Genomic DNA, 13411 nt, shown 5'->3' with positions numbered 1-13411 from the left:
CCTTTGCAGCAATCAAACCCGTGTCGCTCTCTGCGTGGAGGAGATTACGATGGGCCGACATGGACATCTAGTGGTCAATGTCAGCCACTGCTGAGCGCTCCACTCACAAATCGGCAAAGTGGTAGCCTGGAAATCCAGACCCACATCTAGAAAGCTGTAGGGTCTGGCAACGATTAATGAAAATGGCCCCAAGCATGCATTTGAAAATATCACTGCACGCAATTGGATAACACGACCAATCAGAAGAATACAAAGGGTGACGTATCCAGACCAGCGGAGCAAATCAATAGATAAGACTTGCTGTATCCGATCAGTAAAACAGCAACGCTTTTGGCCCGCCTATATCAAATACACCTATGTGATCGGGGAGGGATTATATTGCTCATTCCCAGAGTGACTTGCTGAGCAAATTCAAATTGTGCTCTCGCGAGAACTCTGGATTTCCAGGGTAGCAAAGTGGCCCAACAACCTGTTAACAGGGGTTATTGACGGTTATTACCGAGTAAATAAAGATGTGTGTTGTTGTTGATTGCTGTCATAGAGCCTGTGAATTCCTAACTAAAAAAAACTTTACTTCACATTATTGTTTAATGGACCCAGACGCCACTTACATAATCAGGCCACCATACCAGTGTGAAAGCCTTTTTTCCTCAGCGGATAGGGGTTATCATTTCATTACTGGCTTAATTTGATCAGGCTGAAAATAATTAAAAATAACAATGTTATTAAATAAAATGACATACTGTAATAGTATAATAATAATAATAACTATTTATACAATAGCCTTCCTCCAAGTAGAATTGTTCATAAGCATATGAATAAGTCATCCGTTTTTACAAACTGTCAGCATTCCATCCATATCCATTACACACACAATCAGCATTCCATCCATATCCATTACATTAGACCAATGCACATCGTAACGTTAATTTCTCAAACTTGAGCCAAACTAGATGTTCTACAATAGTCCTACAAGGACTGATTTCACAAAATGTATGCGTAACAAAAATACTTAGCTACATATCACTATGAATTATATATATTATATAGGTATTGGCCTTATTCAATAAAATAATACACTCAATAAATCCGCAAAGCCACACTGCAATCGCGTCCTGCGTAATATCCAGAGACAGTCTACCAAACTGGTGAGACATCCTGGTCGGTCTGCTTCCCCCTCGTGGTTCAACCTTATAACTGCACCCCCAGTCGGTCCGCAGACCAGAGATTGGGTGTGTGTTTTTTTTTTTTTTAAGTTTTCTTGGCACAGGCTCACAGACACCCGGCGTCGCCGTCCTCGCGGTCTCTTCGGAACCGTGGAATTTCGGAGTTCTTATCTCGGCCTGCACGTTGCTTATCGGTGACCACCAACAAACAGCATTGTCTGCGATTGAGCCAAAGGACAAAAAAACGTTATACACGCGACTCCTCCAGGGAGGGGGGAGGCGGGAGAGAGGGGGAGGAGGGGGGGCGCGGGGAAGCACTTGTATATAAAGTCTTTGGGCTTGCTCGTGCGGGTAGACATCACTAGACCTCGAGACTGACGCGCCGAGAGACGCAACTAAAAAGACGCTCCTGCAACAGATCGCTTCAACGCTTTTCTCCACAAGTTCAAGAAGAACAAGTGGATTTTTTGTGACTTCTACCTTTAGGATTATTACTTTCGCGACAAAAACTGATTTTATTTTTGTGAGAAAGACAAGAAGTCTTCCTGTTAGAAATACTTTTAAAGATGGATTTACGCGCGGTGATCTCCCTGCTGTCGATCATGCTGTCCGCAGTGTTGAACACAGGTAAATAGTCAACGCTTCACTCATTTAGCTTTGGAAAGTGTATTTAGCATGCCAGTTCTTAACACATGTATGTTTAATGCGCTCCGTGCAAGAGTAGATGCGGACTTTCAAGTCAAGCCAAAACATTGACGCGTCAATGTTTTAACGCAGACTACAAACTTCGTTTCCAAATGTCTCTTTGCAATCATGCATGACGACAAATAGGAAACTATCCAGCCATGACATTTGCTGAAATTAAATAAGTTTCTTTCTTTTCCCTTATCGCAGTTGTGTCTGCTCCCGCAAGCGAGGTCCCCGCGGCCAGCCTCGTGAGTCACGTCCGGAACAAGCGATGCTCTTGCGCGACCTTCCTAGACCACGAGTGCGTCTACTTCTGTCACCTGGACATCATCTGGGTCAACACGCCAGAGTGAGTAGCCCTCGCTGCTTAAGAAATAGACCCAACATCATCATTGAAGTCCACGTTGTATTCCTCATGTTAGTATTTTTTTTTTTTAGCAGAATCGCCGTCTAATAGCAATGTTGTGTTTCTTTCCAGACGCATCGTCTCGTACGGGCTGGGAAACATGCCGAGGAGGAGGCGCTCCGCCGAGGAGCCTTCCGCTAAGAGCCACGGGGGCCCCCGCTGCAGGTGCCTCAAGGGACACGACAGCGCCTGTAAAAACTTCTGTCATCCGGAACACCAACTCAGGTAGGCCTACGGCCTATTGTGTCATATGGAGGCTACGTCTGCTAATATAGCCGTGTTTTAATTGTAGGTTATAACGCTTAAATCAAACACCTGGCTGGGAGCCTCTATTAAGATCAAAGATCAGATCAAATCTAGCCCATAGCACTAATGTGTTAAGAGTCTACATAATCATAATATATATGGGATTATACGGATAATTGGACTCCCACGTGAATGTTTCCAATCCGCTGCACACACGCACACTTGTTTGTGTTCCTCGACACGCCATGACATATGATTCCTGTCATCTAATCGCGGTTTCCGACGCCTTTTATCCTGCAGGCAAAACAAATCGTCGCCAGGCAAGAAGATCCGGCGCGCGGAGGGCGAGGGCTGCTCCGGGGCGGGCTGCGCGCGCACCCCAAGGATGAAAAGGTACGCACGAAAAAAAAGAAATTCTTCGGTGACAGTAGGAGGCACGCAGAAAAGAAGGGAAATACCTGGGGTTTATTTTGCAAAATAAACCCACACATAATGATATTCGCTCACGCAATGCGAAGGCGTGGGAGCGAGTGTGTTTCTTGGCAGGCAGACCACTTCTCGTACTACTGTTGTGGGATTACTCCATGTGTTGATGGACGGGTTTAAAGTGAAGGGTTTCTACTAGACTATCCCTCAAGTCACGGATTTAATATCCGACATCCCAACGACGAATGTCGCTTTTATCCCCTAGGTCTTAAATTATTAAGGGTTAATCGTCCTTCTTTTGTCGATGCGTTGTCCTAAAATAGAGTCGGCCCCGTCCCGCCACATTCCCTCCTGGCCAAACTGTCAGAGTGAGGCAGTAATGGAGGCACGGCGTCTTTCATGTCCCATCACGTCGTCTCTGCACCGGGCTGACCTGCTCCCGGCAGCGGGGGACGGGCGGCTGTTGCTGCTCGTTCGACTCGTACATAAAAGCCCAAAACACACACACAGAATCTACCCCGCATTCATCACAAAACCATGTGTGCGTGACATGTCAAGGACACCGTTTGACTCGTTTTTGAAGTGTATTGAAGTCTACGCTTTTGACTGACAGCGGTGTCCCCACCCCAGATAATCCTAAACACGTCCACTTGTAACCCCAAAGTTCAGTCTGCGGTGTTTCACGGACACTTTGATTACTCACCGCCGTCCTTCTCCTCTTGTGTTTTTAACAGGCGAACAAACGGCGAGAACGCGAAGAAGACGGCGTCCCCGGTCGCGCTACGCGCCGTGGCGCAGACCCGCAGCGTCCTGGAGGTGTGGAGGTCGAGGAGGTGGAGGAGGGCGGAGGAGGAGGAGGAGAAGGTGGAGGAGCACGTCACGTCCTAGAGAGCCCCCCGCGGCACCTCCTCAAAACCACTAACCCCGCCTCCTCGCCGTTTACGGAGAGAGGATGCCATCAGCACCAGAAGCTAGAAAATAAGACGCCGTTGTGGCCTAGCCGGCCTAGCCTATGGCTAGGGGTCGTAACATAACCCTAAAATGGCCGCCGCGGCCGGCAGAGAGCTGGCCACTGGACTTGCTCGGTTCCACACTTCCTCTGGGAGGGGAAGGCAGTCAGGAGTTCTGCTTATGGGTGGAAAGACTGAACTAAAGGGGGCTTGGACCCCCGGGGACTTGAAGGTCTTGGACGGCCCCTGGTTGCAGAGTGATCAGGGTGACCGGGTGGAAACTCAAAGACCACCATTACTCTTCACAACGTCGTCTGGGTCTCTGTTGACCTCAGAGGAGAACACTCCAGCAGAACCTCAGAACCGCTCCTCTGTTGAGAGGGTTCTCCATGAAGCTGAATGTACTAATATACGGTGTGGATGTCTAAATGTTACACAGCAAGAGGCCAGTCGCGTGTAAAGAGCTGTTGTACTGTTGTAGTGATCAATGTGATCGCTGAAAGAAAGATGTTTTTGTCATTGACTGAATTCACCCAACAAGGGGCACATTTTTTTCTCATAACTTATTATTATTCTGCATATATTATTACCGCTATGCTGTGTATTTATTCACATGTTACAGATTGTACTCTACTAAGGACCACATTGGTCGTCCGTATGGATGTTTCGCTCTTTTATCATTTCTATGAAATGTGTTGCCGTCAAGTTGCCCTGATTCAGGCAGAACTTTAAATATAAAAAACGTTGCACACTAAACAAAAGTTGAACTGTGTGTTTGCATTTCTTCTCTTTTTCACATCAACATACAATATGTTGGCCTACAGTGTTTCATTACGTATCCCTTTTATGATATAGTTGCTACCACTGTAGGTTGAACAATAGCCAAATTTAACCTCTAACCTTTAGTAATGGCCCCGGTAACGGAATAGACATGAATGTAAACCAAGAGACGTTTGTATACGACTGCCTTGGTCAACACAGAACCTCCACAGAATCTACAGACAGGGGAATGCTATCAAACACCAGGATTGGTTTGATGTGCTGATGAGTAAAGGAGAGAGAGAGAGAAAGAGAGATATAGAGAAACAGAGAGAGAGGGGTAGAGAGACATACAGAGACAGAGAGAGAGACTGGTAGAGAGACATTGAGAGACACAGAGTGGAAGACAGAGAGAGAGAGCAATAGAGATAGAGAGAGAAGCAGCAGTGTGTGTGTGTGTGTGTGTGTGTGTGTGTGTGTGTGTGTGTGTGTGTGTGCGCATGTGTGTGTGTAAGAAATAGAGAGCGATCCATTTAAAGGAGAGCAAATAAAGAGAGGGAAAATCCTAGAAAGTGTCCCTCCTGGAGCCCAGGAAGGCAAAGCCATACAAACACATTTCTCTAATCTAAACGCCAAACCTCTTACACACACACACACACACCACAGTTCCACACCCAGCTCATACACACACACACACACACACACACACACACACAGCAACTGGGCTTACATGTTAATAACAATATCCAGCACACTCTATTTGTAGTCACTGTATTGTATTGCATTGTTTTATATCTGCTATATTGTGACTGTCCTATTGGGTTACTGTGGGTTTGGACAAGGAAGAAACAGGCTGGATGACTGTTCTGAAGAAGCATGACTCAGACGCACACCAAGCCACATTCTCACGGAGCCGCTGCCAAGAGTAATGATATAGCCCTTATTTATTAGTTAACACATTAAGGAAATGGTCCCATGCAGGTATTCTCTGAGTATGCTGCATGATTTGAACCACGATGAACCGGAGTATAGGGAGCCTTATACATACCTTAACACCACACTTTTCTGTGCCACATATAACTTATAACACTTATAGTCTTATTATTTGATAAGGTGCATTGGTTCCAGCAAAGCCTTTTCGCTTTCAAATAAAATGTATTGGCAGTGAATTCTGTTTGTTCACAACTCATCCGTAACCGAGCGGAAAAGTGGAAACCATAAACCAAAAATGGTTACCAATGAACAGAAATTATCTTATCTCACCAGCCTGTTCGATAATCAAATCTGCTGTCTCCATTGGACCCTGGGATAAATCATCAAAGGGATGGGATGGATTCCTTTAACAATTGATTTGTCCTGAAGTAATATTGACTCAGTGTGCCAGAGTGTTTTTGAGACATTGTCTCTGGAGTCAGTTAACGGTTTTTTGATCGAGTGTTGTTGAAGAAGACGAGGTGGATTTGGACGTTCGCCGACAATCTACGTTTTTACAAAGTGCTTAACAAGCGAAATAACCCAGCAGGAATAAAACATGTTTTAAGCTTACACAGATACATCAGAGCAAACACCAACACTTAAGAAAACAAGAAATAAGTTTCAAAGATCAGAAGGAATCAGAGTCACTGAGATACATTTGAGAGCCAGAATGAAACAAGGAACATTTTAGATGAGCTACGTTGGAATCTAAAGTAAAAAGAAGTCTCCCGTCTGACTCGTTGTCCCAACGTACGTCCGGTGACGACGTCTGGGTGTCTCTAGTGCAGGACAGAGAAGGATCACGCGGTCACATCGACAGGCAGGCAAGGCTCAACCTAATTGGTCAGGGTAAAGGATGGCATCGTGGTGTCGGACACAAGGTTCTGTTACATTGCATATTGGCTGCACTGTAGGTTCAATGTTTTGCAGACAAACTGATCCTACCACCAGACACACACACACACACACACACACACACACACACACACACACACACACACACACACACACACACACACACACACACACACACACACACACACACACACACACACATACGCATGAGAGAACTCACACAAACAAACACACTCACACAGCCTTTGTTTGATTTGATCCAGAATATTTTGTTGTGTGAGTTGATAACCCTAATTAAGTTCACAGGCATCATCGTTTAACCAGAAACAATTAGGCAAATAAATCTAAACAACAGCCATGTTTGCCATCGCATTTACAGCCCTCACCCTGCCCCCCCTCTCTCTGTCTCCACTTAACAACCCTCCAGCCTGAGAGTGAGCCGCTGGCAGGGTTAATGGATTGTTATGCGGATGACTGTGCTCTCGAAGAGGTTAATAAACCTCATTCCATCGGGGCCGCGTGTCGCCTAACAATGGCCCTCGCCACGCGAGGTTAGCCTCCGTGCGTAAGGGATTCCCCTGAGACACTCGCTTCTGGCGCAGCTCATTAGCCCGTTGAATAGGGCCCCGGCACCAGCATAATAGCCCACTACAACGCATGGACTCTCTCTGCATTCTCTCTCTATCTCTCTCTCTCTCTCTCTCTCTCTCTCTCTCGCCCGCTCTCTCTCTCTCTCCCCTGCTCGTTCTCCGGAGTCGAACAATGGAACTGTGCGGTGGAAAATTACCGCTGGGAGCGGTGTGAAGCGACCAGGCTAGCTCGCCGTCCAAACCGACGCCCTGCGTTAGCTTCGCACGCCTTGTTTTGTTCCAGAGCTCACCTCCGGGGGCCGGAGGTGAGCTCTCACGACATGGGGGGCGGGGGGGGGGGGGTTGGGGGGGGGGATTCAGGGTCATCCCTGGTATGGTCATCCCCGTACCAGCCCTGACCTGGCCGTCTCCCTCTCCCTTGGGACGAGACCGCTCAGGTAACCAGGAGTCCCCGCTATTCAATGGTAATGGTTAGCTAGCCCACGTTAGCTAGCACTGACCGTTGCTACTTTGCATGAGTCAACACTGACGGCTAACAGCTTAAAGGTGGCATATCATACCCGCAGGTGTGACTGTGATTAGCCGTTACAAGCCGTTTTGAAAATGGACAAAATTTGGATGGACAAAAAAATAGACAAAATTTGACAAATGGACACGCCCATTTGTGACGTCAGAAGAGGCCGATTTTTAAAACGGATTGTAATGGCTATTCACACTCACGCCTGGTGGTAATATGTCACCTTTAACCTCTCTGTGTGCAGCAACAAATATTTCTGGGCTAACGCCACCGACACACTTTCTCCACCCCCCCTAGTGCATCATGGGAACTGGAGCAGTTATATCAGGCCAGGTCTCGAAATAATCGGTCTCTTCGTAAAACACCCTGCCTTAAATCACTCTTATGTAATAAGATTATTATTAGGTGGATGTCGGTTAAACGCCCTCAAAATGTCCTCCCTGACAGACAGGAATGCCGACGTGTCGGCTGGGGGCTGCGCGGTCGGGGCCGGGCCGCTGCTGGTGCTTGCTTGTATAACGTGACTCGGCCCTAATTCACACCTCAGACAGTCGCAGGGCAGCACAAACACACCTCCAGAAGGGAATGTTCAGAATGTGCGGAATTACACACGATTTCGGCAGGGATTCTTTTTTTTTTCCTTTTCTCCCCCACTTTCTCCCCGCCGCCCAAACCCCCCCCCCCACCCCCCTCCCCGCACCCCCGTCTTCAAAGTGTTTACCTGAGCTAATTGAATCCCTGTCATGGAGAAGATATGTACTCCCTCCCTCCCTCCCTCCCTCCATTCCTCCCTCCCTCCCTCCATTCCTCCCTCCCTCCCTCCCTCCCTCCATTCCTCCCTCCCTCCCTCCATTCCTCCCTCCATCCCACCCCGATACTTTCCTCGGCGGGCCGGAGAGAGGCTCCATTCTCCTCGGTGCTTGGTGGATGTCCTGAGAGCCTGAGAGCCTGATACATTAACCAAGTTAACCTATTATTAACCAAGTGAATGAAGTTAAGCTGTGAAAAAATTAATTTATATTGTGTGTGTGTGTGTGTGTGTGTGTGTGTGTGTGTGTGTGTGTGTGTGTGTGTCTGTGTGTGTGTGTGTGTGTGTGTGTGTGTGTGCGTGCGTGCGTGCGTGTGTCTGTGTGTGTGTGTGTGTGTGTGTGTGTGTGTGTGTGTGTGTGTGTGTCTGTGTGTGTGTGTGTGTGTGTGTGTGTGTGTGTGTGTGTGTGTGTGTGTGTGTAGCACCTACCTGGGCGATGCACAGTGGCCAGTTTCACAGTGGCGAGGTGAGGCAAAACAATCCAATGACCAGTGATCAGTGGATGATTAACAACATCACACGGAAATAAGCCTGTATTGCTGCCGTAGCATTGTTGGTTGTTTAAACAGATAATTTTCCTGATCAGACTCCTCATTACTTTGAAAACAAGACTATTTGACCATTTAGTCACTCTGCAGACACATCCAGAGTGACCAACACTGGATTCAGATACATACGTCATTGAGGTACAGATAGATGAGGAACATGTCGTTGAGGAACAGGGAATAGGGCAGAGAACATTTTGCTGAAGAATGACTATGGGGTGGTTGTGGACACTGAGAATCAAACCTAAATATCAAACTCAAGTTAAGATTCACTGGTCAAACCCAGAAAACATTAACTAGGGAAATGTAGGCGAAATATAAACACACACACACACACACACACACACACACACACACACACACACACACACACACACACACGTTGGTGTTGGCAGATTCTGTGGTTGTTGCCTTCTTTCATCCCTCAGTTTGTTGACACTGTGATCCAGGTGAAGTCCACTCGCTTTCCACATTCCTGTTGCCACGGCATCCCACAGGGAAAAACCACTGCCACACTCCTCCGCCAACGTGAGAGACTAGAGAGACACCAAGGGAAGCTATCTTTGGTCTCTCTCTCTTTGTTTTGTCTCCCTGTTCTCTCTCTCTCTCTGGTCTCTCTCTCTCTCCCTTTCCCTCTCCCTCTCTCTCTGTCATTTATTTGTGCTTTAGTTCTCCGTACCTCTCCTCCTTCATTACTGTCTTCGTCCTCTCCTCTCTCATCTTCCTCCCCATTCTCTTGTCTCTCATCTCTCTCTCTCCCGTTCTCCCTCCATGTCTCTCGATCTCTCTCCCTCGTTCTCTCTCTCCCCCTCTCACCTGTTTTACCACCGCGTCATATCCCGTTATGCATTCATTCTCCATGGGGATAGTTTGAAACTTTGCCCATTCCCCTGCAATTAGCATCCTCGCCATTTCCCTGTTTGCAAACGAGACAAGAGAGGTCAAAGTTCACCCCCTCTGTACAGTGTGTACACATTGAGGAGCACGGGTCCTGTAGAAGTGCGTGAATCTTGACATTCCCCTGTGTCACTGCTTGCCTGAAGACCTCTGCTCCAGTTCCCAGCCATGCCGTGCAACTCAGAACACTGGGATCCTGATAGTACACATGTTGGCCAACTGCACTTGAACTCAGTGACAGAGAAATGCTCCCGTTAGAACAGTGTAACATATAATGAAAGGCTATGCCGATTCATTTGTCGTAATCTTTGCTCCTTAATTTTTTTAAGATGACTCTAATTTGTCTGCTGGTTATAAAACAATTAATTGTTTGAACAAATTAAAGGTTAAAGTGTTTCATTTAAATGAACACATTGCAAAACCACTGCACATCTTATATTTTATATTTTATGTAGAATTGTTTTCTTAATTAAACGTCTTTGTACAGTTGTATGTGTACTTGTCTTGTATCGGTTGTTACATCATCAACATGAAAAAGCCTTAAATGTGCAAACTTACCTTTACATATAACACTTTGTGTTTTAATATAAATTTAGCATTATAAGACTGAAGCAACAATATTGAAACAGCCTTACAAAACTGAAGCAATGCTACTGTAACAGCGTTATAAAACAGACGTAACACTTCTGAAACAGCATTATAAAACAGAAGCAACACTACTGTAACAGCATTATAAAACAGACTTAACACTTCTGAAACTGCATAATAAAACAGAGGCCCAGTGGTCACAATGCTAACAAGGTTGACCCAGAACACCCAGAACTCAAACACAGTGAAACATACCTGTACCTGGGCGCCGCCTCCACCCAGGCTCGTCCATCACCCGGAGAGTGACAGCTCCGCCATGGGCAGCACGCCAGATGCTAGGAACCCTGGGAAAATAGGTACATACGGATGGTTAAGGGCCGACCCGGTGCCAAATGATAAACGTATTGTTTTGGCGTGAGGTGAGGCTTTGATTCTCTCTGCTCCGTCGTCGAGCGCTCCAGCTAAGCCTTTTATTGTGTTAAGTCGCGCCAAGGCACTGGTTCAAGTCGAGGCTTGGAGACTAAAGTCCTCTTTGAGAGCGCTCTTCCCTTTCGATTTCTTCAGTCTTCAGGCCGTGATGTTGATGTTGTTGTTTTTTTGGGCGACTTTAAGTTTCTAGTTCAAACTGTTTTTGTTGATCCAACAGATTCCTGGGTTTAGGAATAGGCTCACACGTAGTGTAAAGGCAGACATGAAAACAGACAGTAATCGTTAGTCATCCCCTGATGAGTACACTAGAATAAAGGATAATTATAAGGGCTAAAGCTACATAAATCGTAATAATAATTAGCCATAATTGGGTGTCCATAGTTTAAGTGGACACCCAAAGAGAGAGAACGGGCTTGTTGCATGCATCTTGGTTCTAATCTCTAGCTGGGTTGAGGAATTTTACATCATATGTTTTGATTGTTCATTTTACTCATTCTCTAACAACAGAATGAATGATACCAAAATCCTAGTTTTTTTTAACTATGAATGAAACAAATATGGCAGTGATTCCAACAGGTTACCCGGTGCACCTGCTTCTTCAATGAAAGATTAAGATTTAGTGGAGCCCCAAGGCCTGTCACTCAAAGTCTTTGTATGTCTCTCTCCACAGAGCCCTGATAGAAAGAGCCGGGAGATTCAGGAGCCAGCATCATTGAAACATAATCTACAGGCTTTCCACAATGTCACACTACTGAACTATTCTCAATGAACCTGGGTCCGATACAGTTCATCAACCGGTCATTTAGAACCTCGTCGCCATGGCGATGAGGGAATACGGGAAGAGGAGATGGAGCAGAAATACGGGACCTGCAATAGCTGGGTGTAAAACTATATGGAGACAGTGTGTGTGTGTTTGTGTGTGTGCGTGTGCGTGTGTTGAGGTGAGTGCGTGCGCGCGTGCGTGCGTGCCTGTGTGTGTGTGTGCGTGCCTGTGTGTGTGTGCGTGCCTGTGCGTGTGTGTGCGTGTTTGTGTGTGTGTATGCCTGTGTGTGTGTGTGTGTGTGTGTGAGCAGCACATCTTTGAAGCCAGGAGCCGGTAGGCTGGCAGGTCTGTACAGAGCTCCCCAGGGACGGGATCAGATGGGGGGGGGCGGGGGGGGGGGGGGTCGGAGATGAGCCCCCGACTGTTGACATGTGGATCAGGACGGCTCTTAGGCGGCTGGGGGGGAGGGGCCCTACTGGGGGGGAGGGGCCTGCTGGGGGCGAGGGGCCCTACTGGGGGGGGGGGTGTGGAGATAGCTCAGGGGTGACACGATGAGGAGGCGGTAGAGACTCCATTGGCTGTTTAGGATGGGAGGTTAGCAGTAGTTAGTAGTTGTAGTAGTACAGGTGTGTAGGAGAATAAATGTTGGATTAAGTGTTTGTTATATCCACACACAAGGGCACACACACACACACACACACACACACACACACACACACACACACACACACACACACACTCGAATGGATGCATAAAAGTACACATGAAAATATGCAAATATAATAATTTCCACATGCACACACACACACACACACACACACATACACACACGCACACACACACACACACACACGCATAGACACAAAGTGAACACAAAAACACATGCATACTTACAGAGTAACAATTACATGACCTCATACTTAATTTCTCGTAATGTTTCCTGCTTCAACTTGCAGTGAGAGTAGGTCATGTGATTCCCAGGTGCTCTTTGACGTCACCTGACCTCTGACCTTGAAGTCGGGTTTGGTAATGTATGTGTTACAGTAGGTAGATGAGGAACCACTGTTTGTCTACCACTGGAGCAGCATCCTTGAGCCTTATCTGCAAGGCCAAGGAGGTAAGTGAGAGGAACAACTCAGGTGTCCTGTTCTGAGGAGGATTACCGTAACCTTGGCTGATAATACACGTCCATCGTTTATGAAAACGGTGCCTCTGTATGGGGGGAACTTCTGAAGATTTTCTCTATTAATTTGATTAGATTCAAGGGGCGTCATTAGAATGGGAAACATTTACATGTCAAAGCATAAAATAAAGTCTATGATACAAAAGTTTGAACATGCAATCTATCTATCTATCTCTTTCTATCTATCTCTTTCTCTATCTATCTATCTATCTATCCATCCATCCACCTATTTATCTCTTTTCTATCTATATATCTATCTATCTATCTATCTATCTATCTATCTATATTTATCTATCTATATCCATCTATATCTATCTATCCATCTAGACTAGAGTATATATCTGCATGTCTGTATGTCAATACATACAGACACATACTGACCAATGTCTCCATTGTTTTTTAAAGTCAGAAAGAGAGACAGGCATGAAGACAGACAGGCAGACCAAAGTCTGACAGTGAGACAGGGAGGGAGAGAGAGAGAGAGAGAGAGAGAGAGAGAGAGAAAGATAGGCAGACCCATCGACTGACCGACAGACGATATTAGATGACATTTGCCTCACTTTCTAAACTTCAAAAAGCCAGCTGGCATCAGAATCTCCTCACATCGATATGCAATCGCTC

At 46.4% G+C, this 13411-nt stretch overlaps 1 protein-coding gene across 1 annotated transcript; it reads left to right on the top strand.

Moving 5' to 3' along the window:
- The first annotated feature begins 1703 nt into the window (after positions 1 to 1703).
- On the top strand, positions 1704 to 4017 carry edn1 (endothelin 1). Its single transcript, XM_084484644.1, has 5 exons — positions 1704 to 1793; positions 2061 to 2202; positions 2332 to 2484; positions 2806 to 2898; positions 3666 to 4017. Exons 1-5 carry the CDS (start codon positions 1733 to 1735, stop codon positions 3817 to 3819), a joined length of 603 nt encoding a protein of 200 aa, XP_084340770.1. The 5' UTR covers positions 1704 to 1732; the 3' UTR covers positions 3820 to 4017.
- The last annotated feature ends 9394 nt before the right edge of the window (positions 4018 to 13411 follow it).

The sequence above is a fragment of the Micromesistius poutassou genome, assembly GCF_964030765.1.
Source record: "Micromesistius poutassou genome assembly, chromosome: 20".
Taxonomy (NCBI): domain Eukaryota; kingdom Metazoa; phylum Chordata; class Actinopteri; order Gadiformes; family Gadidae; genus Micromesistius; species Micromesistius poutassou.
The sequence above is the reverse complement of the archived record's forward strand: the minus strand, read 5'-3'. Positions and strand labels throughout refer to the sequence as shown.